Raw genomic sequence first — 26,131 nt, 5'->3', positions numbered from 1 at the left:
TCCACAATCTGTTTGTTCAGCTCTGCTCTGGACTCCCTGCCCCGAGGCGGGCTTGTAAACAACACGTACTAATACCTTAGTCCCAGGCACAGAGTTCATGTTTTGGGGTTAGAGAGCCAAGTTAGCATGTTGGAAAAGCTCCCAGCTCCCTTCCCCTATTTCAGCCCAACTCCAGACCCCTCCCCATGTCAGGGTCCCTGGTGGGGACATGTAGGGTGTGCTGGTGCCTCTGGGCTGTCACCTCCTTCAGGAAGCCCTTTTGCCCATTCCACCCATCCAGCACCGGGCTTATCAGCTTATGCTCCCTTGTCGGTTTCCTTTCCACAGAACTGGGTGGCTCTGCCCCCAGCAGGAAATGGAAGCACAGATGGAGCCACAGCTGGCGTCGGAAAACCTGTTCTCCTCTGCTCTCACTCTTCACTGAGTGTTCTGAGGGCAGTTACGCTCTCTTAGCCTCCAATTCTTTTTTTTTTTTTTTTTGAAATGGATTCTTGCTCTTGTCCAGGCTGGAAGGCTGGAGTGCAATGGCGTGACCTCGGCTCACTGCAACCTCCACCCTCCCGGGTTCAAGTGATTCTCCTGCCTCAACCTCCCGAGTAGCTGGGATTACAGGTGTGCACCACCACACCCTGCTAATTTTGTGTTTTTAGTAGAGACGAGGTTTTTCCCATGTTGGTCAGGCTAGTCTCGAACTCCCGACCTCAGGTGATCCACCCACCTTGGCCTCAGTTCCTCATCTTTAAAATGGAGATACCGTGAGCAAGGGAGACAGGTTATCTGAAAATGTGACTGCTTAGCCCAGCTGAGTTACTGAAAGCAGCCAGCTTAACATGGGGTGTTCACTTGGAATTGCTATGCAGAGATGGGGGCTGCTTGGCCCCCAGGCATTTCCGTGAGGTCAGGGTCACTTCAGTTGCGTCTGTCCCTCATAATCCACACAGGTTTGCGCTAGAGGTCTGGCCTCTCGGGCCACCGTTTTCCGGGTTTCAGTGGCCACAGAGGAATTTGAAGGGCCATGGAAGACCTGTCTACTTCAAAACCCCTCGGTGGGATTCCCCACCAGGTCACCATTTTCTTATAAACTACTTGTCCTTGTGAAGTGTCCATTTTCTGGGAGATTGTTTGCCTAAACAAGGTTACAGATCAAACATACTTTAAATTGGTTTTATTTTTACCAAAACCGTGCTGCTAATGTCATAGAGAATGGGTGGATGTTTTGCCTGTTGGTGGTGGTGACAGGTGTGGGGGGTGTGGAAGAAGAGGAAGAATTTGGGGTAGGCTGGCACTGGTGCGTCAGGGCAGCCAGGGGCACTGGGTCAGGGGAGGGAGCCCAGGACTCGGGCCCTGCAGTTTCGGTTTCCGTGCACATACCCACCTTCTGTTCCATTGTTCTCCAATGACATCCTGTCTCCTTGACGGTAAATCGCACATCCACATTCCTCCCGAGTGCCTGTGGACCTTATTCATATCCTGGGTAAAGTGTTTGTCTGCACATGAAGGGCCACCTGGTGCCAAGGCAAGGCCCCTGTCCTTGATCTTGTCTCCTGGTGAGGCAGGCTGCAGGGTTCGAGGCCAAGGTGACACGGCTCTTTGCCAGGCAGCGCAGAGGCCAGAGGGAGACCATGGGAGTCCTGGTTCCTGCTTTCTGTAGGGACTGCTCTTCCTAAGCTGCAGCTGCAGGATCTGGCTCCCAAACCAGCCAAGAAAGAACCATCAACAACCAACAGCCTGCTGAGTCACTTCCCCTGTGGAGCCTTAGTTTCCGTGGCGTGGTCAGACCAGACCCCTGTTCTCAGTCTGGAGGGAGGGTCACCTGCACCAGAATCACAGGTGTAGAAGGTAGAGTGTTTGATGGAAATTCAGATGAGTGAGTTCTACCCTAAAGCCTAAGAAAGCGCCCAGGTCTGACTGGTTCCAGTTCCTGGCCTGCTTCTGAAAGTCCCAGGATTCCTTTTGCTCTAACACGTGGGTGAGGAGCTTACTCCTCACGCAGCGCCTTGATCACTGCGTTCCACAGGCCTGGTGGGAGCCTCTGGGAGAGCTTCGCTGGCTCGTCTTGCCTCTTTGGGGTGACAGCCAGCCTCTCTTTTCCTGAGAGTTGTAGGAAGTGCTAACCTTGGTCTGTGGAGCACAGGGGTCTCTGCTGGGCTCACCGGCGATTTCTAATGGCTCGTTTTTCTAATGGCTCATTTTCCTAATGGCTGCACATCATCTGATCCCCCGAGTTCTGCATCGAGAGAATGAGGCAAATAAAATGCAAGACTGATCTGGAGTTCTCCCTGCGTTAGTGGTTAGCACAATCTAGAACATTCTGATGCCCTGTTACGCAGCTTTGTGTTGCAAAAAGGGGATCTGGACAGTCAAGCCTGAGTGTAGGTTCTCTTTCCACAGTGGAAACCAGGGGTTCTTAGTTGGGGTGATTTTCCCCCTGAGGACATTTTGGGTTGTCACAACTGTGGGGTGGGTGCTGCTGGCATCTAGTGGGTAGAGGCCAGGAGGCTGCTGGTTCTCCCACCATGTGCAGGGAAGTGTCTGGCCCTGAATTCAATAGTGATGCAGTGGAGAAATCTTTTCTCTTGTAAACCTAGGCCTTAGTTTCTCCATCTGTAATAACATTTAAAGAGACAGAATAGGCCGGGCGCGGTGGCTCACGCCTGTAATCCCAGCACTTTGGGAGGCCGAGACGGGCGGATCACGAGGTCAGGAGATCGAGACCATCCTGGCTAACGTGGTGAAACCCTGTCTCTACTAAAAAATACAAAAAACTAGCCGGGCGAGGTGGCGGGTGCCTGTAGTCCCAGCTACTCGGGAGGCTGAGGCAGGAGAGTGGTGTAAACCCGGGAGGCGGAGCTTGCAGTGAGCTGAGATCCGGCCACTGCACTCCAGCCTGGGCGACAGCAAGACTCCGTCTCAAAAAAAAAAAGACTAGGATAGAAAACATCAGAAAATATCGAGTGCATGGCACACGGCAAGGGTAAATACGATATGAAATGTACGTGTGTGTGTCTTGAGTCATAAATTGTGTTTTTACTATGTTTTTTGAGCAAAAGAGTTTAAGAGCCACTTACTTAGATCCTTCCTGCTGCCATAGTATGTTTTTCTGAATTGCAGACTTCCCTAGGTCACACGTTGAAAAATCTCATTGCCAGACTGGATACAGTTGCTCATGCCTGTAATCCCAGTGCTTTGAGAGGCTGAAGTGGGAGGATTGCTTGAGCCCAGGAGTTCAGGGCCAGCCTGGGCAACGTGGCGAGACCCCCATCTGTACAAAAATTAGCTGGTCATGGTGGCACACACCTGTGGTTCCAGCTATTTGGGAAGTTGTGGCAATAGGATTGCTTGAGCCCAGGAGTTTGAGGGTGAAGTGAGCTGTGATATCACTACGTGTCATCCTGAGTGACAGAGTAAGACCTCAAAAGAAAACACCCCAAATTCCCTTGCCACTCCCCTGCTCCGGGTGTGGACTGACTGCTCTTCAAGTCCCCTCAGCCATCCAGGGCCAGGAATTCTCCATGCCATGCAGTTCAGTCCTCACTGAAGGGCACAATGCAGCCCCACCCCTGCCCCTAGACTCCTGTTTTTGGTTTGTCTCTGGGTGGGTGGGGGCTGGTTACCAGAACCTAATCATCCCCTTCAGGAGCCCCAGTTCCTGCAGTAGGTGAAGCTCCTGGGACAGCCAGCCCCACCTCCCCCTGACTGCCTGGAGCTGCCCCTTGGACTTCCTGATGCTGGTCTCTCCTGGGGCTGCACAGAGCAAGCCCTTCACTTACTTAAAATGGCACTCGGGCTTGAGTCCCAGCTCTTGATCACTGACTAGCTCCGTGATGATGGGCAAATTACCCCAGGGTCTGCTGCCTGGGCCGCCCCGAGCTCCGCAGCCTGTGTGGGCAGGTTCCTCTGTTATTTACTCTAGGAGGGCTGGGGCTCTCCTTCCCTCCCATACACTTCTGGTTCTCTCCTGTTTGGTTTTTCTGCTTCTGCTGAATTCTTGGTTTGTTGAGCCTTGCAGGCCTTATTTTTCAAAGTTACCGACATAGGGACCTCTAGGCTCCCCTGTGGCACCTGCTCAGCTCTGCCTCCTGTGGAACGAGTACCTTGCTTAAGTGATTTTGCATCTTTGGGAGCCTCTAAGATAAGAAGCCACATTCCCCTATCCCTTCTAAGAGAAGAGAGATTTGCTGATTTTTAAGACCAACTTTACCCGAGTCCTATGCCCCATTCCTTCAGGACCCCGAGGCATTGTGCCCTACCTGTGGGCTCTTTGTCTCTCTGGCTGCTCCATCTTCCCTATTTCCATTAATTTCTCAGTGTCCAAGGCTTGAGACCAGGCTCTATATTTTCCCTTCTGGTTCTTTTGATTCTTATGACCAATTATCTTTGAATATCAAAGACCCAGCACAAGTAGCAGTTCTCAGAAACTATGAGGCTTGCTAAGGTTTGGTCATGCTGTGAAAAATGTCTCTTGCTTGTGTTTCTTCTTTCATGCCGGCCACCATCACCCTTGTCACCCTGTTCAGCCCTCACAACTATACCATTCTCAGTATTTTATCATGTGTCTGGATCTTCAGACATTTCCGTTGTGAACCATTTAGTGTGTGCTTATTTCCATGTGCTGTGTAAGGCATTTGACCCACACAATCTGTAAACTCCTGGATAATCAAATTCAGTAAATTTAGGCAGAGCTCATGAATCTCCATTTGAAACAGCCCAGGGATTCTGATTTGGGCTGTCTTAAGATACCATTTTATTTTTATTTTTGAGACGGAGTCTTGCTCTGTTGCCCAGGCTGGAGTACAGTGGCGTGATCTTGGCTCACTGCAAGCTCCGCCTCCCAGGTTCACGTCATTCTCCTGCCTCAGCCTCCCAAAGAGCTGGAACTGTAGGCACCTGCCACCATGCCCAGCTAATTTTTTATTTTTATTTTTTAGTAGAGACAGGGTTTCACTGTTAGCCAGGATGGTCTTGATCTCCTAACCTTGTGATCCGCCCGCCTCAGCCTCCCAAAGTGCTGGGATTACAGGCGTGAGCCACCGTACCCAGCTAATACCATTTTAAATAGCACTGCTAGGCCAGATGGTAGAGATCTTGTCTCTACAAAAAGAAAATTAGATGGGTGTGGCGGTACATACTTGTGGTCCCAGTTACCCCAGAGGCTGAGGTGAGAGGATTGCTTGGGTCCAGGAGGTGGAAGCTACAGTGAGCCATGTTCACATCACTGCACCCCAGTCTGGGCGACAGAGCACAACCCTGTCTCAATAATGAATGAATAACACTCCTAGAGCACCTGTTACCAGTAACTCACGGTGTTGCCTTTTCGTTTGCTGCCTTACAATATACTCAATTGTCACGTGTTTGTCTTCTGTTTATGCACAGGTTGTGAACTCCCGGAAGCAAGAGATCATGCTTTTAGATTTTTCATTTGTGATTTTTAAGAGCCCACCTGAGGGTTATGTATCCAGAAGTTACTCAATTATTTTTAGATGAATGGAAAAATGGGTGAGAAAATGAGATTTTTGGGGAGATTTTTTGTTGCTCACTTGTAAAGACTTTTTGGGGCGTTTTCTGCTGAGAGAAGGTTATGTAGGTAAGATTCTTAATGTATTTTTTGAGGGGAGTAATAGTCACTACTATTCACTTTTTCTTTCAGGGGACTTCCAGAATGGCAAGAGAGTGAGCCTCTCTGTGTATCTTGGGGAATTTTTTGACATCCATTTGTTTGTCAATGGTACTGTGACACAGGGGGACAAAAGGTAAGCCCAGGGTGTCTGAGTTAGAAAGGACCCTAGAGATCCCCTGGCACAAACCCCTCATTTTTAGATGAGGAAGCTGGGGCACAGAGAATGGAAGCAAATGTTCCAAGGAAGGGGAGTAGCAGGGTTGGGTGGGAGCCAGGTCTGCTGCTCTAGGTCCTCAGCCACTTTGCATCACGGTCTGAACCCTACAACATGGGGTTGGGGTTAGAAGGTGGGAGAGAAATCCAGAAAATGCACGAGAAGCCCACTTCTGAACTTAGCCTTTGCCCTCCAGCGTCTCCATGCCCTATGCCTCCAAAGGGCTGTATCTAGAAACTGAGGCTGGGTACTACAAGCTGTCCGGTGAGGCCTATGGCTTTGTGGCCAGGATTGATGGCAGCGGCAACTTTCAAGTCCTGCTGTCAGACAGATACTTCAACAAGACCTGCGGGCTGTGTGGCAACTTTAACATCTTTGCTGAAGATGACTTCATGACCCAAGAAGGTAAGATGTTCTGGGATACCATTTCCCTAAAGTGTGGCCATGCTTTGTTTCCTTGCTCATAAACCTTCACTAACATGCTTTTCCTGCCATTCAGACCTCACGGTGACCACCTCAATTTCTGTTGCCAACCTTATCTCTTCGTTCCATTCCAACGCCTAGACCTCTAGTTAAATCAGTCTTAGAGTTCCTCAAACCTGACTTCGTTCAACTTTGAATTCTCTGTAGCAACTTGCACGTGGCAGATGGTTGGTCAAAGCTGGGTGGTTTGAGTCGATCCTCCTCAGCCCAGTACAGTGGAGTGGATAAAATCTATGGAGTGGTCCTCCACATGATCCAAAGAGGCCAGTTCATGTGTGTGTGCATGTGTGTATTCATGAGCAATAGAAGGTAATATGGATAATGTGAAAACACTAAAGATGAATATTTCAATCTTCTTTAATTTCAATTACATAAACATACAATGAGTAATGTTCCCTTGCCAAAGCTAAACACTTATATTTAAGTTATCTTTCTTATGACCCAATCACTTTCTGATTAGAGGGGTAAACATGCAGGCCAGGCGCGGTGGCTCACACCTTTAATCCCAACACTTTGGGAGGCCGAGGTGGGCAGATCATGAGGTCAGGAGATCGAGACCATCCTGGCTAACACGGTGAAACCCCTTCTCTACTAAAAATACAAAAAAATTAGCCAGGCGTGGTGGTGGGCACCTGTAGTCCCAGCTACTCGGGAGGCTGAGGCAGGAGAATGGCGTGAACCCGGGAGGCGGAGCTTGCAGTGAGTGGTGATCGTGCCACTGCACTCCAGCCTGGGTGACAGAGTGAGACTCCGTCTCAAAAAAAAAAAGTAAACATGTAGGGGAACAATGAACTGTTCCTTTCACTGGAATGTACTGTATTGGAAAAAATGATAGTTTATTTTTTGGTTTCCTCCAGCACCGATTTTATTGTCTGATATGTACATGTAGGGCTATAAATTTCCCTTTAAATATCACTTTAGCTGCACTGTATATATGTGTGTGTATATATGTGTATATGTAATTATATATGTGTGTGTGTGTGTGTGTGTGTGTGTATACAGACACACATTGTGGCCGGACCAATTCTTTCGAATATATACCCAGAGGCAGAATTCCTGAATGATTTCTAATGGCAATTCTGTTTTCTTCATATATTTCATCATTTTTCAGGTATGTGAAATTTTAAAATACTGCCTTTTATAATGTCTATTTTTCTTTTTTTTTTGAGACTGAGTCTGGCTCTGTCGCCCAGGCTGGAGTACAGTGGCCGGATCTCAGCTCACTGCAAGCTCCGCCTCCCGGGTTTACGCCATTCTCCTGCCTCAGCCTCCCGAGTAGCTGGGACCACAGGCGCCCGCCACTTCGCCCGGCTAGTTTTTTGTATTTTTTAGTAGAGACGGGGTTTCACCGTGTTAGCCAGGAGGTCTCGATCTCCTGACCTCGTGATCCGCCCGTCTCGGCCTCCCAAAGTGCTGGGACTACAGGCTTGAGCCACCGCGCCCGGTCAATGTCTATTTTTCTTAAAAGGAGAAACATTTGATACGTAATTTCTTCTTAAATATTTTTTAAATTTTTTCTTTTTAAAAATTTATATAAGGCCAGACATCGTGACTCACGCCTGTAATCTGGCACTTCAGGAAGCTGGGGTGGATGGATCACTTGAGGTCAGGAGTTCAAGACCAGCCTGGCCAACATGGCAAAACCCTGTCTCTACTAAAAATACAAAAATTAGCTGGGGGTGGTAGCGCATGCTTGTAATCCTAGCTACTAGGGAGGCTGAGACAGGAGAATTGCTTGAACCCAGGGGATGGAGGTTGCAATGAGCCGAGATCACCGCACTGCACTCTAACCTGGGCGACAAAATGAGACTGTCTCAAAAAATCGTATAAATTTATGGGGTAAAAGTGCAATTTTGTTGCATGCACAGATTGTGTAGTGGTCAAGTCAGGACTTTTAGGGTGCAATATACTTTGTACCCATTAAGTAATTTCTCATCACCTGCCCTCACACTCTCACCTTTTTGAGTCTCCAATATCTTACCATTCTACTCTGTGTGTACACATTTTTTAGTAACCACTTAACGGTGAGAACATGTAATATTTGGCTTTCTGTGGTTTGTTTCACCTAACATAATGACCTGCAATCCCACCCATGTTGCTGCAAAAGATGTGATTTCATTCTTATGGCCGAATAGTCTTCCACTGTGTATATGTACCACATTTTCTTTATCTGATTATCTGTTGATGGGCATTTAGGTTGATACCATGTCTTTGCTGTTGTGAATAATGCACAATAAATCTACCATTGCAGGTATATTTTTGATATATTGATTTCTTTTCCTTCGGGTAGATATCCAGTGGTGGGATTGCTGGATTGAATGATAGTCTTTTTTTTTTTTTTTTTTTTCCCCTCTGAGACAGAGTCTCGCTCTGTTGTCCATGCTGGAGTGCAGTGGCCCGATCTCAGCTCACTGCAACCTGTATTTCCCGGCTTCAAGCAATTCTCCTGCCTCAGTCTCCTGAGCAGCTGGGACTACAGGCGCATGCCACCACGTCTGGCTCTTTTTTTTTTTTTTTGTATTTTTTATAGTAGAGATGGGGTTTCACAATGTTGGCCAGGCTAGTCTCAAACTCCTGACCTCATGATATGCCCGCCTCAGCCTCCCAAGGTGCTGGGATTACAGGCATGAGCCACCATGCCTGGCAGTCCTTTTTTTTTTTTTTAAAGTTTTGTGAAAAGTCTCCATACTGGTTTCCATAGAGGTTGTACTCATTTACATTCCCACCAACAGTGTGTAAGAGTTCCCCTTTTTCCTCATCTTTGCCAACATCTGTTATTTTCTGTCTTTTTAATAACAACCATTGTGACTAGGGTAAGATGATACCTCGTTGTGGTTTTAACTTGCGTTTCTCTCGTGACAAGTTATGTTGACCATTTTTTTTCATATTCCTGTCAGATATTTCTATGTCTTCCTTTGAAAAATGTCTATTCATGTCCTTTGCCCACTTCTTGCTGATATTATTTGTTGTTTTTCATTGTTGAGGTGTTTAAATTCCTTGTGTATTTTGGATACTAGTCCTTTGCTGGATGAGTAAGTTTGCAAATATTTTCTTCCATTCTGCAAGCTCTCTTCACTCTGTCGATGATTTCTTTTGCTGTGCAGAAGATTTTTAGTTTAATGAGGTCTCATTTGTCTATTTGTTTTTGTTGCCTGTGTTTTTGAAGTCTTAGTCAGAAATTCCTTGCCTAGACCAACGTCTATTACAGTTTTCCCAAGGTTTCTTCCTTCTATTTTTATAGTTTCAGGCCTTACATTTAAGTCTTTAACACATCTTGAGTTGATTGGTTTTTGCATACGTGAGAGATAGGGGTCCAGTTTCATTCTTCTGCATATGGCAATCCAGTTTTCCCAGCACCATTTGTTTAAGAGGGTGTCCTTTCCCTGGTATATATTCTTGTCCATTGATCTTTGTGTGTGGGGTGTGGGGGGTGTGTGTGTATATATATATATATATGCGTGTGTGTGTGTATACACATGTATGTATGTATATATATATGTGTGTATATATATACACACACACACATTAGATCAGTGGAACAGAATAGAGACCCAGAAATAGAGCCAATTGATCTTTGTATATGTATGTGTATATATACACACACACTTTATATATATACACACATACACGCACACACGTGTGTATTTTTTGGAGACGGAGTCTTGCTCTATTGCCCGGGCTGGAGTGCGGTGGCGCGATCTCGGCTCACTGCAAGCTCCGCCTCCTGGGTTCAAGCGATTCTCCTGCCTCCGCCTCCCGAGTAGCTGGGACTACAGGTGCCCGCTACCACACCTGGCTAATTTTTTTTTTAGTTTTAGTAGAGACGGGGTTACACCATGTTAACCAGGATGGTCTCGATCTCCTGATCTTTTGATCTGCCTGCCTCGGCCTTCCAAAGTGCTGGGATTATAAGCATGAGCCACTGCGCCAGGCCTGTCTTTTGAAATTTCTTATTTTTTTGGTAAGATTAGTTATGAATTCAGTAGGGCATTTGTCCATTGTAGTGGCAAGTATTTCAGTGTGTTCTAATCTGTCAAATTACTAGAAATGGAAGTCTCAGCCTTGAATATCTTTCATATTCCCAGGCTTTAAAGTTGAAAAACTGAAAATGGGGTCTATGCTGCGTTGGTGTTCGTTGGTAAAAATTCAGGACTCTGGTGATATTTCAGAAACCATCCTCAAAGGATTGGGGGTGTAGTTGTCTTTGGTTGTTAAAGACTCAACAATATTTGCCCCCAAACAGTTAACTTTGCTTCTTGACTTCTAGGAATCTGCTCAGCTTGGTTTTTACTCCAGCTCTGAGTTTTCTCTAAGCAAGAATATTTGTAATTCCATCTCTTGGACAGCCTATGTCTCATTTCGGATCTAGCCTATAAAATTTCACTTCATAGACGGTCAGGGCTAAAAACGACCCTAGAAGTCATCTAGTCTCTTTATTTGCATGTCAGGAATTAGGATCAGCCCAGATCACATAGGGTCATAGAAGGGCTTTGCTCAGGCAACAACACGAAGCCTCCTCTATGTCTCTTCCTTAATGTGGTTTATTAGAAAGTGTCAAAACCTGTGTGATATGGAATGACTGAGTACCCGGAGAGTACCTATCACAATGTCACACAGTCAACATGCCACAAATTTAAGTTCTCTTGCCTTTGGCTTCTCCCATATATCAGTTTCCTGTGGCTACCAACACGTTACGACAAACTCGATGGCTTGAAACAACTGAAATTTATTCTCTCATGGTGCTAGAGGTCAGAAGTTTGCAATCAAGGTGTTGGGAGGGCCAAAGCTCCCTCCAAAAGCTCTTGGGAAGCATCTCTTCCTAACCTTCCACCATCTGCAGTCATACCTGACTTAGAGCTACATCATTCCAGTCTCTGCCTCTGTCTTCACATTGCTTTCTCCTCTGTGTGTGTCTTCGCCCGTCTCCCTCTACCCATGTCTTTTTTTTGAGCTGGAGTCTTGCTCTGTCACCAGACTGGAGTGCAGTGGCACATTCTCGGCTCGCTGTAGTCTCTGCCTCCCAGGTTCAAGCAATTTTCCTGCCTCAGCCTCCTGAGGAGCTGGGATTACAAGCACGTGCCGCCATGCCTGGCTACTTTTTCTGTATTTTTAGTAGAGATGGGGTTTCACCATGTTGGCCAGGATGGTCTTGATCTCATGACTTTGTGATCCACCCTCCTTGGCCTCCCAAAGTGTTGGATTACAGGTGTCAGCCACTGTGCCCAGCCTCTACCCATCTTGTATAAGGATACAGATGATTGCATTTAGGCTCACCCAACTAATCCAACAGAAGTTCTTCCTCTCAAGATCCCTAACTTAAGCACACCTTTTGCCATATGAGATAATATTTACATGCTCCAGGGATTAGGAAGTGAATATATCTTTGGTGGTGGGGGGGAACTTTTTCTGCCTATCAAACCCCCACATACCAACTGACTATACTCTAAGGTCTCATTTATATTTTCCTCCCCCAGGGACAGTTTATTTACTATTTGCAAATGCATTACTTGACCTTGACACATACTTCACTCTTTCAGGCTTGGCTATGCAAAAAACTCATCCCAATACTGCAAAGGTAGTAGTCTCATACTGCCTTTGTAATATGGATTAGGCAATTACTTTGCACCAGGCCATGTAGGTCCATGAGGCCCTCAGTCTTTTGTGAGTAGCTGACAGTAGCATGAGCACTATAAGTACTAAAGCACAGATGCTGTGAGAGCCTGGAGTATGCAGTGACTTGGGGACTGGGCTTAGGTTCCGTGTCATATTCTTACCTTCATTCTGCAAAAATATTTTGAGCATTCATAATCCACTATAAGAATTTAGAGATGAGAGACACAGCCATACCCTTCAGTAAGGAGCTCACAGTTGAATGGGGATGAATATGAGCAAAAAGAACACAAACCAAAGGTGATGAGTGTTTTGGTAGAGGGATGCCCAGGGTGCCATGGGGCACAGAGGAGGGACACCCACACAGGCTGGGGTGAGACATGGGAGTGGAGCTGTTCAGAAATGCTCCCTGGAGGCAGTGGTTCTTGAGCTGCATCTTGAGGAAGGGAGATAGTTAAGGCAATAATGGGGAGGAGAGCATTCCACGTGGAGGGAGAAAGGCATGTGAAGGCATGGAGAAGTGACAGGGAAAGGACATCTCAGCATCTTTCACTTCATCTCCCTCATTGTAATTATATCCCTCTCTCCCTCCCTCCCTCCATCCATTTCTCCCTCCATCCCTCCGTCCCTCTATCCCTCTTCAGTCTCCAAGCGTCTGCTGAGCTCTGACGCCCATGCCCTGTGGTGTTAGGCTGAGCACTGTATGCATGCTTATTGTTTAATACAAGTTTGATTCAGCTAAAAACAGACCTAGAGCCTGGTGTGGTGGCCCACACCTGCATTCTCAGCTACTGGAGAGGCTGATGCGGGAGGATCATTTCAGCCCAGGGCTTCTGGGCTGTAGAGCACTATACTGATCCAGGTGCCCACACTATGCTTGGCGTCAAAATAGGGTCTCCTGGGGAGCGGGGGACAACTGAGTTACCTGAGGAGGGGTGAACCAGCCAGGCCGGAGATGGGTCAGGTCACTACTGTGCTGCTCAGTAGTGGGACTGCACTTGCCAATAGTCACTGCACTCCAACCTGGGAGACGTAGCCAGACCCTGTCTTTTTATACAAAATGAAAGCAAAAAACACAAAGCCACCAGGAATCCTAGAGTTTTCACTCAGAAGTTCTGGGACAGGCATAACTGAAGTGTTATTTTCCTGAAACTTTCCTCCACAGGGACCGTGACCTCAGACCCCTATGACTTTGCCAACTCATGGGCTCTGAGCAGTGGAGAACAGTGGTGTGAACGGGCATCTCCTCCCAGCAGCTCGTGCAACATCTCCTCTGGGGAAGTGCAGAAGGTGGGTGTCGCCTGGCCTGGGTGCACCTGGATGGTGTGTGATTTCTGGATCTAAAAGACAGAAGGACTCAGTCTCATATCCTTCCATCTGGGGGAGGAATGGACTTACACAGGGTCCTTTCCTCCAAAACTAACTGTGGCTAGAGTTTGGTTAACTCTAATTCTAATACATCTCTGGGCCTGGAGCTCTAAAAATGGGACTGGGCTAATGACTTGGTGTAGTGTCTCAGTCCATTTGTGCTGCTTTAACAAATGCCTGAGACTGGGTATTTTTTTTTTTCAATTTTATAACTTTATTTGATGTATTTGATCAGCGATTAGTTCTCATCCACATTGACTGTCAGTAGATTTTTGAAAGTGGTAACAGGTACATAGGTAACCAAAGTATAGAGCTTATATTTGGTGAATCTTCATCCCCATTACGTTTTCTGGACAGCCGCACACGGATTCGGTATGGGACATTCCTTATTCCTTTGGCCCAGACAGCTTTGTTGAGCCTGGTATCAATGCGCACATCTGGAGTTCCCATCTCCTTCATGGCAAATTTCCGAATCTCTGAGTGCCCGAGGGGCACGCTTCTTGAAGCCCACTCCATGGATGCGCTTGTGAATGTTGATGGTGTATTCTCAGGTCACCACCTCGTTGATGGCAGAATGGCCCTTTTTCTTCTCGCCACCCTTCTTTGCGGGAGCCATTCTGCCGGGTCCAAGCTGGAAAGGAAGCGAGACTGGGTAATTTTAGGGAACAGAAATTATCTTCTATAGTTCTGGAGGCTGGGCAGCCTGAGAGCAAGGTACCAGCATTCAATGTCTTGCAAGGACCTTCTTGCTGTGACCTGAAGCTGGGTGCTGTGGCTCAGTCTTGTAATCCCAGCACTTTGGGAGGCCAAGGTAGATGGATCACGAGGTCGGGAGATCGAGACCATCCAGGCGCCTGTAGTCCCAGCTACTCGGGAGGCTGAGGCAGTAGAATGGTGTGAACCGGGGAAGGCGGAGCATGCAGTGAGCACTCCAGCCTGGGCAACAAAGCGAGACTCTGTCTCAAACAACAAAAAAAATTAGCTGGACATGGTGGCATGTGCCTGTAATCCCAGCTACTTTAGAAGGCTGAGGCAGGAGAATTGCTTGAACCTCAGCGGCGGAGGTTACAGTGAACTGAGATCATACCACTGCAGTACAGCCTGGGTGACAAAGACTCCATCTCAATTAAAAAAAAAAACACTGAAGTGCTCTCATCAACCTCTTTTATCAGGGCACTAATTCATTCAGGAAGGCAGAGCCCTCAGGACTTAAATCACTTCCCCAAAGCCTCCACCTTTTCATAACATCACTTTGGAGTTTAGGTTCCACACATGGATTTTGGAGGGACATATGCAGTTGAACCATAGCAATAAGTAACTATGCTTTTCTGTTTTAGACTCCAGTGCCCTCTCTTGTCCCCAAATATCTCCATCAGTCTCGCTCTGTTGCCCAGGCTGGAGTGCAGTGGTGTGATCTCGCCTCACTGCAAGTTCGCCTCCCGGGTTCATGCCATTCTCCTGCCTCAGCCTCCCTAGTAGCTGGGACTACAGGCGCCCGCCACCACACCCAACTAATTTTTTTGTATTTTTAGTAGAGACGGGATTTCACCACGTTAGCCAGGATGGTCTCCATCTCCTGACCTCGTGATCCGCCCGCCTCGGCCTCCCAAAGTGCTAGGATTACTGGCGTGAGCCACTGCGCCCAGCCAAAAGCCACTTCTTTCTTAAGTGGCTGTTGTAAACTTGAAATAGGGAAAGCCTCCTCTCATATCAGATCAGCTGGAAGGAAAACTACTTCACGGTTGCAGATACTGAAGGGAGTCTGAGCGAGAGGCTGTGCCTGAAGCAACACGGCTTGGATGGCAGGATGGCTTCCTGAGGCTGCTGTAACAAATTATCTCATACTTGATGGCTTGAAACAATAGGCATTTATTTTCTCCCAGTTCTGGAGGCTAGAGGTCCAAATTTAGTTTCCCTGGGCTGAGATCAAGGTGTCGGCTGACTTTGCTCCTTCCAGAGGCTCTAGGGGAGAATCAGTTCCTTCCCCCAGTGTTGGGTGGTAGTGGCATTCGTCTTGGGGCTCATGACTTCAATCTCTGCCTCTGTGGTCACATGGCCTTCTCTCCTGTGTGTGCTAATGCCTGGCAAGGCTGGGAGGACTACCCCACCCCTTCTGCAGGGCCCTATTGCCACTTACAAGGTAGCACTGCAGCAGCTCTTTCTGCATCAGGGTTGCTGTTCATGATCTCACTCGCCAGGACCTCACACTGGAGAGAAGGGGTAGGTGGGGAGGGCTGGCCAGGACCACACTCTGCCTTCACCTGCCACAGGTGAAGATGGTCTTTGTGCCTCCCTGTGTGTGTGTTTGGGGCAAGAATGCCTTACGTGGGGCAAGACCTCACTCAATGGATAATTCCCTTCCCACTGTGGATCAGGCTGCCTTGGGCTGGGGGAGGTGGGTGCAGCTGTGAAGCTGAACCGCTGTGGGGAACAGGGGTTGCCCTTTTGGGATTGTGCTCAGAGACTCCTCATCTGAGGAGCAAGGTTCCTTGGTGGTGCGTGAGTCAGGCTCCCCGGGAGGGACGTTTGTATGCAGGGGGTTTACTGGGGAGAGGGGCTCGAGCAGCCTTGGTAAGGAAGTGAGAGAAGCAGAGGGAGAAGTTGAACTCCTTGTGATAGCATTGATAGAGCTTCAGTGGGGCCTCAGCTGATCCTTCAGGGAGCTGCAGTGGCCCCTGTTGGTCATTGGATGTGGGCTGCCCTGGGTAAGGAGGTGGAACTCCCTTGGACTGAGGGCCATTCCTGAGGAATGCCTCAGTGGTGAGCCCTTGGCAGCCAACACTGGGCAGCTAGTGGATGAGTCCTCAGGCTCTGAATGGGCACCTACACTGTGCCCCGACATGCTCTATAAAGTTGCTGTACTTGACAGCACCACCTCCCTGCCCTCATCCAGAGAGCAACCACACTGTCCAAAATGTCAACTGAAGAATCACAAGGTTCATAAACTTAGGAGAGGAAGGCTTTTCTTAAGAGTTGCGGCCTTGCAGGGTGCCCATCCTGCAGGCTGGGAAGTGTAGCCTCTGATAGAAACTGAAAGCAGGCACTTCAAGGGAGAAAAGGGTGGAACAGAAGCTTATTCCAAAAGGGTTGACTCAGTATACCTATTTAACAGGTTATAGGAGGAGCTATGAATATTCATAATGGGAGGAGGCATTTGCATATACAGTAAGCAAACATACATGTTACATATGTCCCGTGTTCACTTTGGGATGGAGACTTAACATTTAAATGTATTAAAATTAGCCTCTAGGTCAAAAGGTGAAATGGAGGACACAGGCATCTTGCACACAGCCTCTAAATCAGCCAGAACCATTCCGTGGTTGGTGGTCTCTTACCAGGAAGGAATGCTTGTCACTACACACACACACACCCCCCCCTCCACACACACACACACCCCCCCTCCACACACACCCCCCCTCCACACACACCCACCCCCTCCACACACACACACCCCCCTCCACACACACACCCCCCTCCACACACACACACCCCCTCCACACGCACACACACCCCCTCCGCGCGCACACACCCCCCCTCCGCGCGCACACACCCCCCCTCCGCGCGCGCACACCCCCCCTCCGCGCGCACACCCCCCCTCCGCGCGCACACCCCCCCTCCGCGCGCACACCCCCCCTCCGCGCGCGCACCCCCCCTCCGCGCGCGCACCCCCCCTCCGCGCGCGCACCCCCCCTCCGCGCGCGCACCCCCCCTCCGCGCGCGCACCCCCCCTCCGCGCGCGCACCCCCCCTCCGCGCGCGCACCCCCCCTCCGCGCGCGCACCCCCCCTCCGCGCGCGCACCCCCCCTCCGCGCGCGCACCCCCCCTCCGCGCGCGCACCCCCCCTCCGCGCGCGCACCCCCCCTCCGCGCGCGCACCCCCCCTCCGCGCGCGCACCCCCCCTCCGCGCGCGCACCCCCCCTCCGCGCGCGCACACCTCCCTCCGCGCGCGCACACCCCCCTCCGCGCGCGCACACCCCCCTCCGCGCGCACACACACCCAGACACAGATTAGCTGGCGTAGTGGTGCACTAGTAATCCCAGGTAATGGGAGGGCTGAGGGGGAAGACAGCTTGAACCTGGGAGGCGGAAGCTGCAGTGAGTTGACACTGCACCACTATACTCCAGCCTGGGTGAAAACATGAGACTCTGTCTCAAAAGAAAAAAAATAACCCGCAAAAAGGGAGGGGAGTCCCTGCTGGGCTGGTTCTGTTTAACTCTGCCATTAGAAAGAAAGTCTAATGGCAGTTAATGAGGGAGAGTGTGTAAGGAGGGGGGTGTTCAACCTCCCATCCTATCATGGCCAGGAACTCAGTTTTAACATTTCTCTGGGGTCCCTTTGGCCAAGAGGGAGTCTGTTTAGTTGGTAGGGGGGCTTAGGATTTTATTTTTCTCAAAACCTACAACCATGCACAAAGAGGGTGACCCCTGCCTATACCCAGGACCACGGTCATGATAGACTCGACAGGCCATAGTTGGCTTTGGGCACAGGCAGCTCTGCAGAGCGTGAGTACATGCTGCAGTCACCCGAGTGCACAGCCCCTCAGCAGGGCGGCAGGGCAGGTGCTCCGTGATTTTGTTCATTTGATGAGAAAACAAAGCCATAGGAGGTTAAGTAGCTGACCAAAGTCACCAACTAGTGAGGTGCAGAGCCAGGACTCACGCCCTGCCTGACGCCGTCCCTTTCCTGTTCTGGTCACATGGGTTCAGGTTACTCAAGTTACTTTTACCAGTGGGCCCTTGTGTTTCTCTTGGGGAGCTGGGCTCTGCAGGTTCTTAAGGTTTCTTTAGGTTCTAAAACCCTTTATTAGCCTGGTATGGTGGCTTATACCTGTAGACCCGGCTACTCAGGAGGCTGAGGCAGGAGGATCACTTGAGCCCGGGAGGTGGAGACTGCAGTGAGCTAAGATTGCACCACTGCACTACAGCCTGGGCATTAGAGTGAGACCCTGTAACACAAAACCAAAACCAAAAAACAGAACTTTCATTATGTATTTCTGTGGATTGGGCTAGAGAGAGAGAGAGTATATAATAGGTCTTAATAAATATTGGATGGGTGGATGAATGGAAATTGTTGGTGGTATTTATGTAGGGATTGTGACCTCCACAATAACCCAGACTCCTTGTTAGAAATCTGATTTATCTAAGTAAATACACAAGTAGAGAAACCCAGCCCTCTCCTATTCCAGAAACAAAATAAAACACACCCACATCACTTTCCTCCCTCCCTACCTGTTCCCACTTCCCATGGTAACATGAGAAAGCTTCATTTTAGCTGGTTATTCATTCAGTGAATTTTCATCTTCATGGAACAATTTGACCTCTGACCAAGGAGTATGTCAGACCCAGAAAAATACTGAGTTGATACTAAATTCAGCTGCCTAAATTGTGAACAATCTTATAAACAAGTACATTCCAAAATGTACCAGGTGTTTGTTGTTTCCCTTGGACTTTGGTGGTGCTAGGTCCTCTGATTAGTCCGTCAAAGTCTGCATCACCTGGATCCTAGCCCAGTAGCAGCACTAACAAAGGCGGACTGAGTTCTAGCACGTGAGGGGAGGGTGCTGTCTTGTGGAAGGGAGGAGTTTCCTCCTCTTTCCAGTAAAAGTTCTGAACCATACCCTTGATAGACCTTTGAGTTTCTCTCACCCTGGGCTTCGGCGTGGCACGGTGCTAAGGGTGTGGGTTTGAGTCAGCTCACTTACTGGCTTTGTGAATCTGGGCGGGACACGTGCCTTTGTAGAGCCTCAGTTTCCACATTTGTAAAACAGAAATAGTACCTGCTGGGTCATTGAAAAGGTAAGAGAGGGATTATGCATATAGAGTTTAGCCCAGTGGGTCTCAACTGTTATGAGCCATGAGGAGGAGGAGGAGTAGTTAACTGGCTCCCCATCTTCTCCTGCTGTCCTGTGTTTTCCACCAGAGTGCCCCTGCCTTGAGAGTAGGAGCCGGCAGAAGCAGGCCAAGCACACGCCGGGCTTTAAGCACAAGCTTCAACCTTCATTCTTTTTCTCCTTCCCCCTCCCAACTGTAACCAATTCCTTTTGGGGAGCTGAGCGCAGCTTGAGGTTAGAAGGAAAGCAGGGTGCCCAGACATCTCCACACATCCAAGTGGGTTGTGGAGAAAGTGACAGGAACCGGCCTGCCTTCTAGAGCTGCTTGTGAAACCTGATGGATTTAAAATTGAATGGAGGTACTGTGTAAGAGAGGACGGATTTTCGTAATTTCTTTTTTTCCTCAAATGTAGAGTTGTGCTGTTGGTGGGTCACCCTCGGCTGCCCTTTAGTGTTCTCCAGGCAGGGGTGAGATGAAGGGGGAGGTGGATGCCTCAGCTGGTGAGGTGGGGTCAGGGTGGTCGTGGAGGTACCTCTAACACTGAAACATGCCTTCAAGGATTTATTTTTGGTGTCATTTGATTTTGCAAACATAGCCCAGTGCAGAGTAAGTACTTGACAAATGTTCCCCTACCCTCGAAATCCAAAGGAATTACCTCATTTATCCATACTGAGTGGGAAGTAAAGACAGGCTTCTCAAGTGGAGAACCTGATCCTGAGGTCGGGTTGAGGAGGGAGACGGGGAGGTTTGTCTCCTGGAGACAAAGGGGAGGGAGAATCAAGAGAAGCCTTGTTTGTCTCCCGGGACACCTTTTTGAGGCTCCAGCTGTGCCCTAGCTACTTGCTTTGTCTCCTGGGTACATTAAAGTCCTTACTAACCAGTGTTCTGGGAACAGCTGAAAAAACTGGGTACCAGGTTCATAGTGCTGGGCTGCGGCCGCAAACACATGAGACCTCTCAGAGGCACAAGCTCCTCCCAGCTCTCAACTACCAGGTTCAGGTTGTTTACCTGAGAAGAGAGGACTGCTTTGTCCTCAGCCAATCAGATAGTGTTTGCCCACAACCGAGGCTTTTTCATTGGCTCAGAGGCACAATGACTCGTCTCCCAGGAGGTGATTAATGTGGTCTTTTGAGTTGTTCACAGCCTGTGTAGTCCTATGGGGCCCCCAGGTTCAGAAGTCTGGTCTGGTAAATGCCGCATCATTTATGAATGTCTGCTGTTGTGGCTCCAAGGGCCATTCGGGGTGGCAGTGTTTTGTCGGGGAGTTCACACTGACCTTGGAACTTTCCTTGAGAGCCTCCAGAATCTACTCCCCAGTCCTCTGGTGCTGTCTGTCTTTAGGGCATAGCAAGGAGTCAGCTCATTCTGAGAGCCAGGTCATATTACTTATTAGTTATACCTAGGGAACGAACGTTTCCTTGTTACGCCAACAAAACCCAGTGCCTGTGTCCGTTGGGACTGATAATGGCCTTGTTTGATTGCATGCAAATTTGCAGTTTTTTTGGCTTTTCAAACTGAAGGGGGGATGGTTGGAGTCTGGAGCCCCAAGCTATGAACATTCAGATAATTGATGTTCATTTGCAGGTAACTATCACAAAGTGTACATTTGAGAAAGACCCTTAGATCAGTTTTAAAAAAATTAGGTCAGTCGGGGGGAATGCTAGCAATGACTGAACCTTACAAAGGGATCTTGGCTTTATCCTATAGTCCTGTCTGCAACAGGAAGCCCGAGGCTCCGGGGGGCTGGGCTTGGGCTGCATCCAGCTCATACCATGCTTTTGCTAATCAGAAAAAGGCACCCCTTTCTCTCTCTTTTTTTTTTTTTTTTTTTTTTTGAGACGGAGTCTCGCTCTGTTGCCCAGGCTGGAGTGCAGTGGTGCAATCTTGGCTCACTGCAAGCTCTGCCTCCCGGGTTCATGCCATTCTCCTGCCTTAGTCTCCTGAGTAGCTGGGACTACAGGCACCTGCCACTACATCTGGCTAATTTTTTGTATTTTTAGTAGAGATGGGATTTAACCGTGTTAGCCAGGATGTTCTCAATCTCCTGACCTCGTGATTCACCTGCCTCAGCCTCCCAAAGTGCTGGGATTACAGGCGTGAGCCACTGTGCCCCGTCAAAGGCACCCCTTAAGAAACTTAACCACTACCTGCCGGGAAACGGCCAAGACAAACATAACTGAACATATAATGTACATGTATATACATGTACAATGTCCACCATATGAACAGCCACTTGGTGTGTTGCCACTGTGTGGACTCTGGCTCGCATCGTGACACGTGATGGTGTTGGCCTGGCTTCCTCAGGGAGGCACGGTCACTGTGACCATCGTCTCCTCGCTCAGGATCACCTCTGCAAGATGATCAGTCTCTTGAGAAACTGGTGCACCAGTTATCACTTTTATCTACCAGTGGTGAATCATTCATCGGCAGCATCAACCTCTGACAGCTGTCTGAAGTGGAAGAAATTTCTTTTCATCAATGTTAGGAATCTTAGGCTCATAAAAACTTAGAGTTGGTTGAGAGTCTAGCAGATATCCATTCAACCCCCTACCTGCTGCATGAATGCTCTCCACAAACTATGCCTGGGTAGACAGGTTATGCTGTGACCTTGACTTTTAAGAGTTAAGTCTTGGCCGGGTGCGGTGGCTCATGCCTGTAATCCCAGCACTTTGGGAGGCCGAGGCGAGCAGATCACGATGTCAGGAGGCCAAGACCATCCTGGCTAACATGGTGAAACCCCGTCTCTACTAAAAAAAAAAAGCTGGGCATGGTGGCGGGTGCCTGTAGTCCCAGCTTCTCAGGAGGCTGAGGCAGGAGAATGGCGTGAACCCGGGAGGCGGAGCTTGCAGTGAACCGAGATCGCACCACTGCACTCCAGCCTGGGCGACAGAGCGAGACTCTGCCTCAAAAAAAAAAAAAAAAATTTGTAAGTCTTTGAGACACCGTTGCTGGGTGCTAACCAGCCATCTTGCAGACCTCAGCCCTAGGTGGCCTTCCTTGACTCCCTGGTAAATTCCTTCTTTCATTGTATGCCCATTTGAAGCTAAAGCCCTGTCCTACCGTGTCCCTGAACACTGGAGAAGCAGGTGCTTTTGGTCTGGTTTCTCCTGGTCTGGCTTAGCTCACATCAGTTGCAGTCCTGTCAGTCACTGAATAGCCTCAGATTTACTGTTTTCCACTGGTCTCTGAATTTGGTGTTCATTGGGTGAACACAAGCCTTACTTTCTTTGAGACCATTCGTGTCTTCACATTCTCTCGCTTCCTCCATTATCTTGTAGAACTCTTTCCCCTCCTCTGAAACAGCATGCGGGTCACCTGTAATTCCTCTTCTTCCCAGGAAATCACCTGTCTTGCTTGAGCTAACATTTTAAACAGTCATGTTGACTTTGAATGATCGCAACATGCCTCCTCAATAGCCCAAAGAGGCGCAGAAAATAACCATTCTGTTAGAGACAAAGCAATTCACTCTTCATGTTCTCATTAAATATTGCCCACGCCTTTTATTCGCAAAGGACCTACCAGCCCTTTCTGCTCTTTCTCCTCATGGTGACGCTGAAAGGGAAGTTCACAGGCATGGAGGGAGGCGATGTAAGCCTAGCGGACTTGGGTCTCACCGTCTAGGCCCACTTCTGCCTTCCCCCCTCCTCCTTGCCTCTTCCTTTCACTTAATTGGCAGTTTTGGTCTGGAATGGACTTGGAGACTGGGAACAATTTTGTTCCATTTGTTTGGTTGGTAGCATAGTTGTGATTCATGGAGTCCAGTTGTCAGGGGAGAGCCTGGCCCAGAGAAGGTCAGTAGATCTCAAGGAAGGACCCTTGGAACGTAGGATCCCGGAGAAGTTAGCTGTCGCCGGGCGTGGTGGCTCACGCCTGTAATCCCAGCACTTTGGGAGGCCGAGGCGGGCGGATCACAAGGTCAGGAGATCGAGACCACGGTGAAACCCCGTCTCTACTAAAAAAAAAAAAAAAAAAATACAAAAAATTAGCCGGGCGCGGTTGTGGGCGCCTGTAGTCCCAGCTACTCGGGAGGCTGAGGCAGGAGAATGGCGTGAACCCGGGAGGCGGAGCTTGCAGTGAGCCGAGATCGCGCCACTGCACTCCAGCCTGGGCGACAGAGCGAGACTCCGTCTCAAAAAAAAAAAAAAAAAAAGTTAGCTGTCATGATAGTCCTGGTTTTACAGATGTGGTGCCCACCCACTACGCCCCAGTGACACTGAGCTCAGAGCTGCGGTTTGCAGTAAGTACACATGTATCTTTTTCTGTTTTGATGAGAACTGTCTCAAGTCTCTTTTTTGAGTCATTGATAGGCTTGAGGAATGAGGATTTATTTCAGGTGCTTTACTGAGGTCCCAGGGGGCAGTCCCTGGTTTGGCCCAATTCTCTGCATGTCCTCGTGTGAGTGACTTTCCTACTCTGCTTCTCAGTCTTCCCTCTCTAAGGTAAACAGAGCTCCATGGAACCCCCACACGGATAGGTACCCTTTCTTTACAGCAGATTCGCTCACCTGAGGGCAGGGATTCAGTGGTTGTGCTGAAACAGTGGTCACCTTGGCCATTGTTCCCTTGGGGGTCTAACCTCATGGCAGAGGTCAGTGGCTACCATGGGGTTTTGCAGATTTCCCTTGAGTTACACAGAGTTTGGCCTTTGTAAAATTAAAAAAAATTTTCTTTTAAATTTTACGTTAAGTTCTGGGATATGTGTGCTGAACGTGCAGGTTTGTTACGTAGGCATACATGTGCCACGGTGGTTTGCTGCACCCATCAACCCATCATTTAGGTTTTAAGACCCACATGTATTAGGTGTTTGTCCTAATGCTGTCTCTCTCCTTGCCCCCCACCTCCCTGACAGGCCTTGGTGTGTGATGTTCCCCTCCCTGTGTCCATGTGTTCTTATTAGAACGTGGCCTTTTACGTTACTAATTTGACAAGCCCTTGAGGAGAGTTGGATAAGGTCCTAGTACCCAAGCATTCAGTTCAAAGGCTTCCCTAACATAATGTTCTCAAAATCCTTTAACAAACTGTTTCTTAGGTGGGTTCCTTTCCCTTTCCCTTTTCCCTGGTGAGGAACAGAATGGACAAGAATCTGATGGTGCCCATAAATGCATATTCATTGAGATGTTTCATATGGCTTGGGGAGATACAAGATAGACTAAGGGACAAGACACATAAGAGAAATTAAACCATGAAAGACTGGGGTCAGTAAATGACAAATTGCCGAGTGAATGGTAAGTGATAGCACAGTTTAGGGGAATTAGCTCCTGTCACAGAGCTGAAGCTCTTTTCTTGCTGGGAGCAGGATGGGTGAGTGATTCACAGAGGGCTGCTTTCCATCCCCAGAGCTCGGTAGGCCCCAGACTGGGAACCAGGGTATAGTGCCTTGTGCTTGTGCTTCCAGCTAGCATGTCCTAATCCCTGGAAGCTGCTCAGATGCCTCCAGGGGGAGCACCAAGGAGAAGGTGAAGAGGGTCCCTTAGCTCCATGGCTGACTTTCCTGCTTCTCATGAGCCCTGGACTCCAACTGTCTTAGAGGAATGCCAAGCTCTGCAGGCACCATCCATTTGGTGGAAATCTATCAACCTGTTTCACCAGGTCCTTGTGAGTCAGAATCTTGGAATGCGGTTGAGAATCTTAGGCCAGCCAGAAGTTATAAATAGAATCAGCTACCCTCCCCCACCCATCATTACAGGCTGACCAATGAGAAGGTATTCCCTGCTGCAAGGTGAATTCTTGAACCCACTACTTTGGAGCAGCTCAGGCTCCAGGTACCTCCATATCTACCAGAGGCTGCTGCAGGGCACCCACCCCAGAGCTAGAAAGATCAGGGTCTGTGGAACAATATTGCACTCTTATGTATTAGACTTTCCTTTCTTTGTTCACTCAGTCCTAGGAATGTCCCCCTCCTTTCTTCTTTGTCAGCTGCTTGGGAGCAAACACAATAGCTAAGCTTCAGATCTCTGGCTCTGCTTTCTCTCCTCCTGCTGCCTGCCACTGAGGAGATGTGCTTGCTTTTCCTCCTCCTCCCCTGCACCCGCCTGATGTCTCCGGGGAAGATGCCTGGTCTTCTTTAATGAACTGGAAATGTGATTAAGATGGGTCACAATTGGGTCTGCACACCAACCCAGGCATGGTGAGGTCATGGCTGGATGGGCTGGGGCAGCTGCTCTCCTGCAGCTTCTGGCATCGCGGACAGGAGTTGAAAGAAGACAGGAGTAGCTGATACAGGGCCTTGGAGCCAGGCAGAGGCTGGAAGTGTGCAAATTCGCTGGCTCTTGTTTTGCATCCCTGCCAGAATGGTTTAGCAGAGAACTGAGGAGCCAGCATGGATAGCAGGCAAATGAGAATAGTTACAAGCATTTGATTTCCTGATGTCATCTCATTCGATTTCATTTTGCAGAAACTGTATAGGGTCAGTCCACTTATTGCTACCTGTGTCAATTAGGAGTAGGTTCAGCTGTGAGTGACAGGACTTACACAATCTAAGTTTATCTCTGATGTAAAGAAGCTTGGGGTAGGATGTCAGGGCCATGTAAGATCTCATGGTGTTGGGATCCAGGGTCCCTCTGTCTCATTTCTCTGTTATCCCCAGTGAGGGCTTCTACCTCGTGTACCAAGACGCCGGCTCAAGCTTCAGGCATCACAACTACATTCCAGCGGTAGAAAGAGAAGGGACTAAGAAAGGAGCAGTCCCTTATTTTGAGGACACTTCGTGGAGGTTGCAGAAGACCCCTCTGCTTATAGCCTTCTGGGCATTGCTTATAGTAATATGGCTGCCCCCAGCTGCAAGGGAGGCTGAGAAATGGAATCTTATTCCCAGCAGCTCTGTGCCTGGCGGGGGGAATTGAAAACTGAGGATTCTGTGACTAAGAAAGAAGGGGAGAATAGATCCTGGACGACTTTCAACCTCTCCCACTGTCCTCCTCTTTCACAGGTAGGGAAATGGGGGTGCAGAGAGGCGAGATAATTTTTTTCTTTTCTTTTTTTTTTTTTTATTTGAAACAGAGTCTTGCTC

At 48.9% G+C, this 26,131-nt stretch overlaps 1 protein-coding gene across 4 annotated transcripts in view; it reads left to right on the top strand.

Annotated features, from left to right (window-relative positions):
- Positions 1–26,131, top strand: part of VWF (von Willebrand factor) — a 185,576-nt gene that overhangs the window by 19,437 nt on the left and 140,008 nt on the right. For 3 of the 4 annotated variants that reach the window (NM_001243086.1, XM_077953080.1, XM_077953081.1), the window contains 3 exon segments: positions 5,648–5,750; positions 6,028–6,236; positions 13,090–13,214. In NM_001243086.1, coding sequence (NP_001230015.1) covers positions 5,648–5,750; positions 6,028–6,236; positions 13,090–13,214 — 437 coding nt within the window. 4 annotated transcript variants of the gene reach the window in all.

Source organism: Macaca mulatta, chromosome 11 (assembly GCF_049350105.2).
Source record: "Macaca mulatta isolate MMU2019108-1 chromosome 11, T2T-MMU8v2.0, whole genome shotgun sequence".
NCBI lineage: Eukaryota > Metazoa > Chordata > Mammalia > Primates > Cercopithecidae > Macaca > Macaca mulatta.
This window is presented reverse-complemented; position numbering and strand designations above follow the sequence as displayed.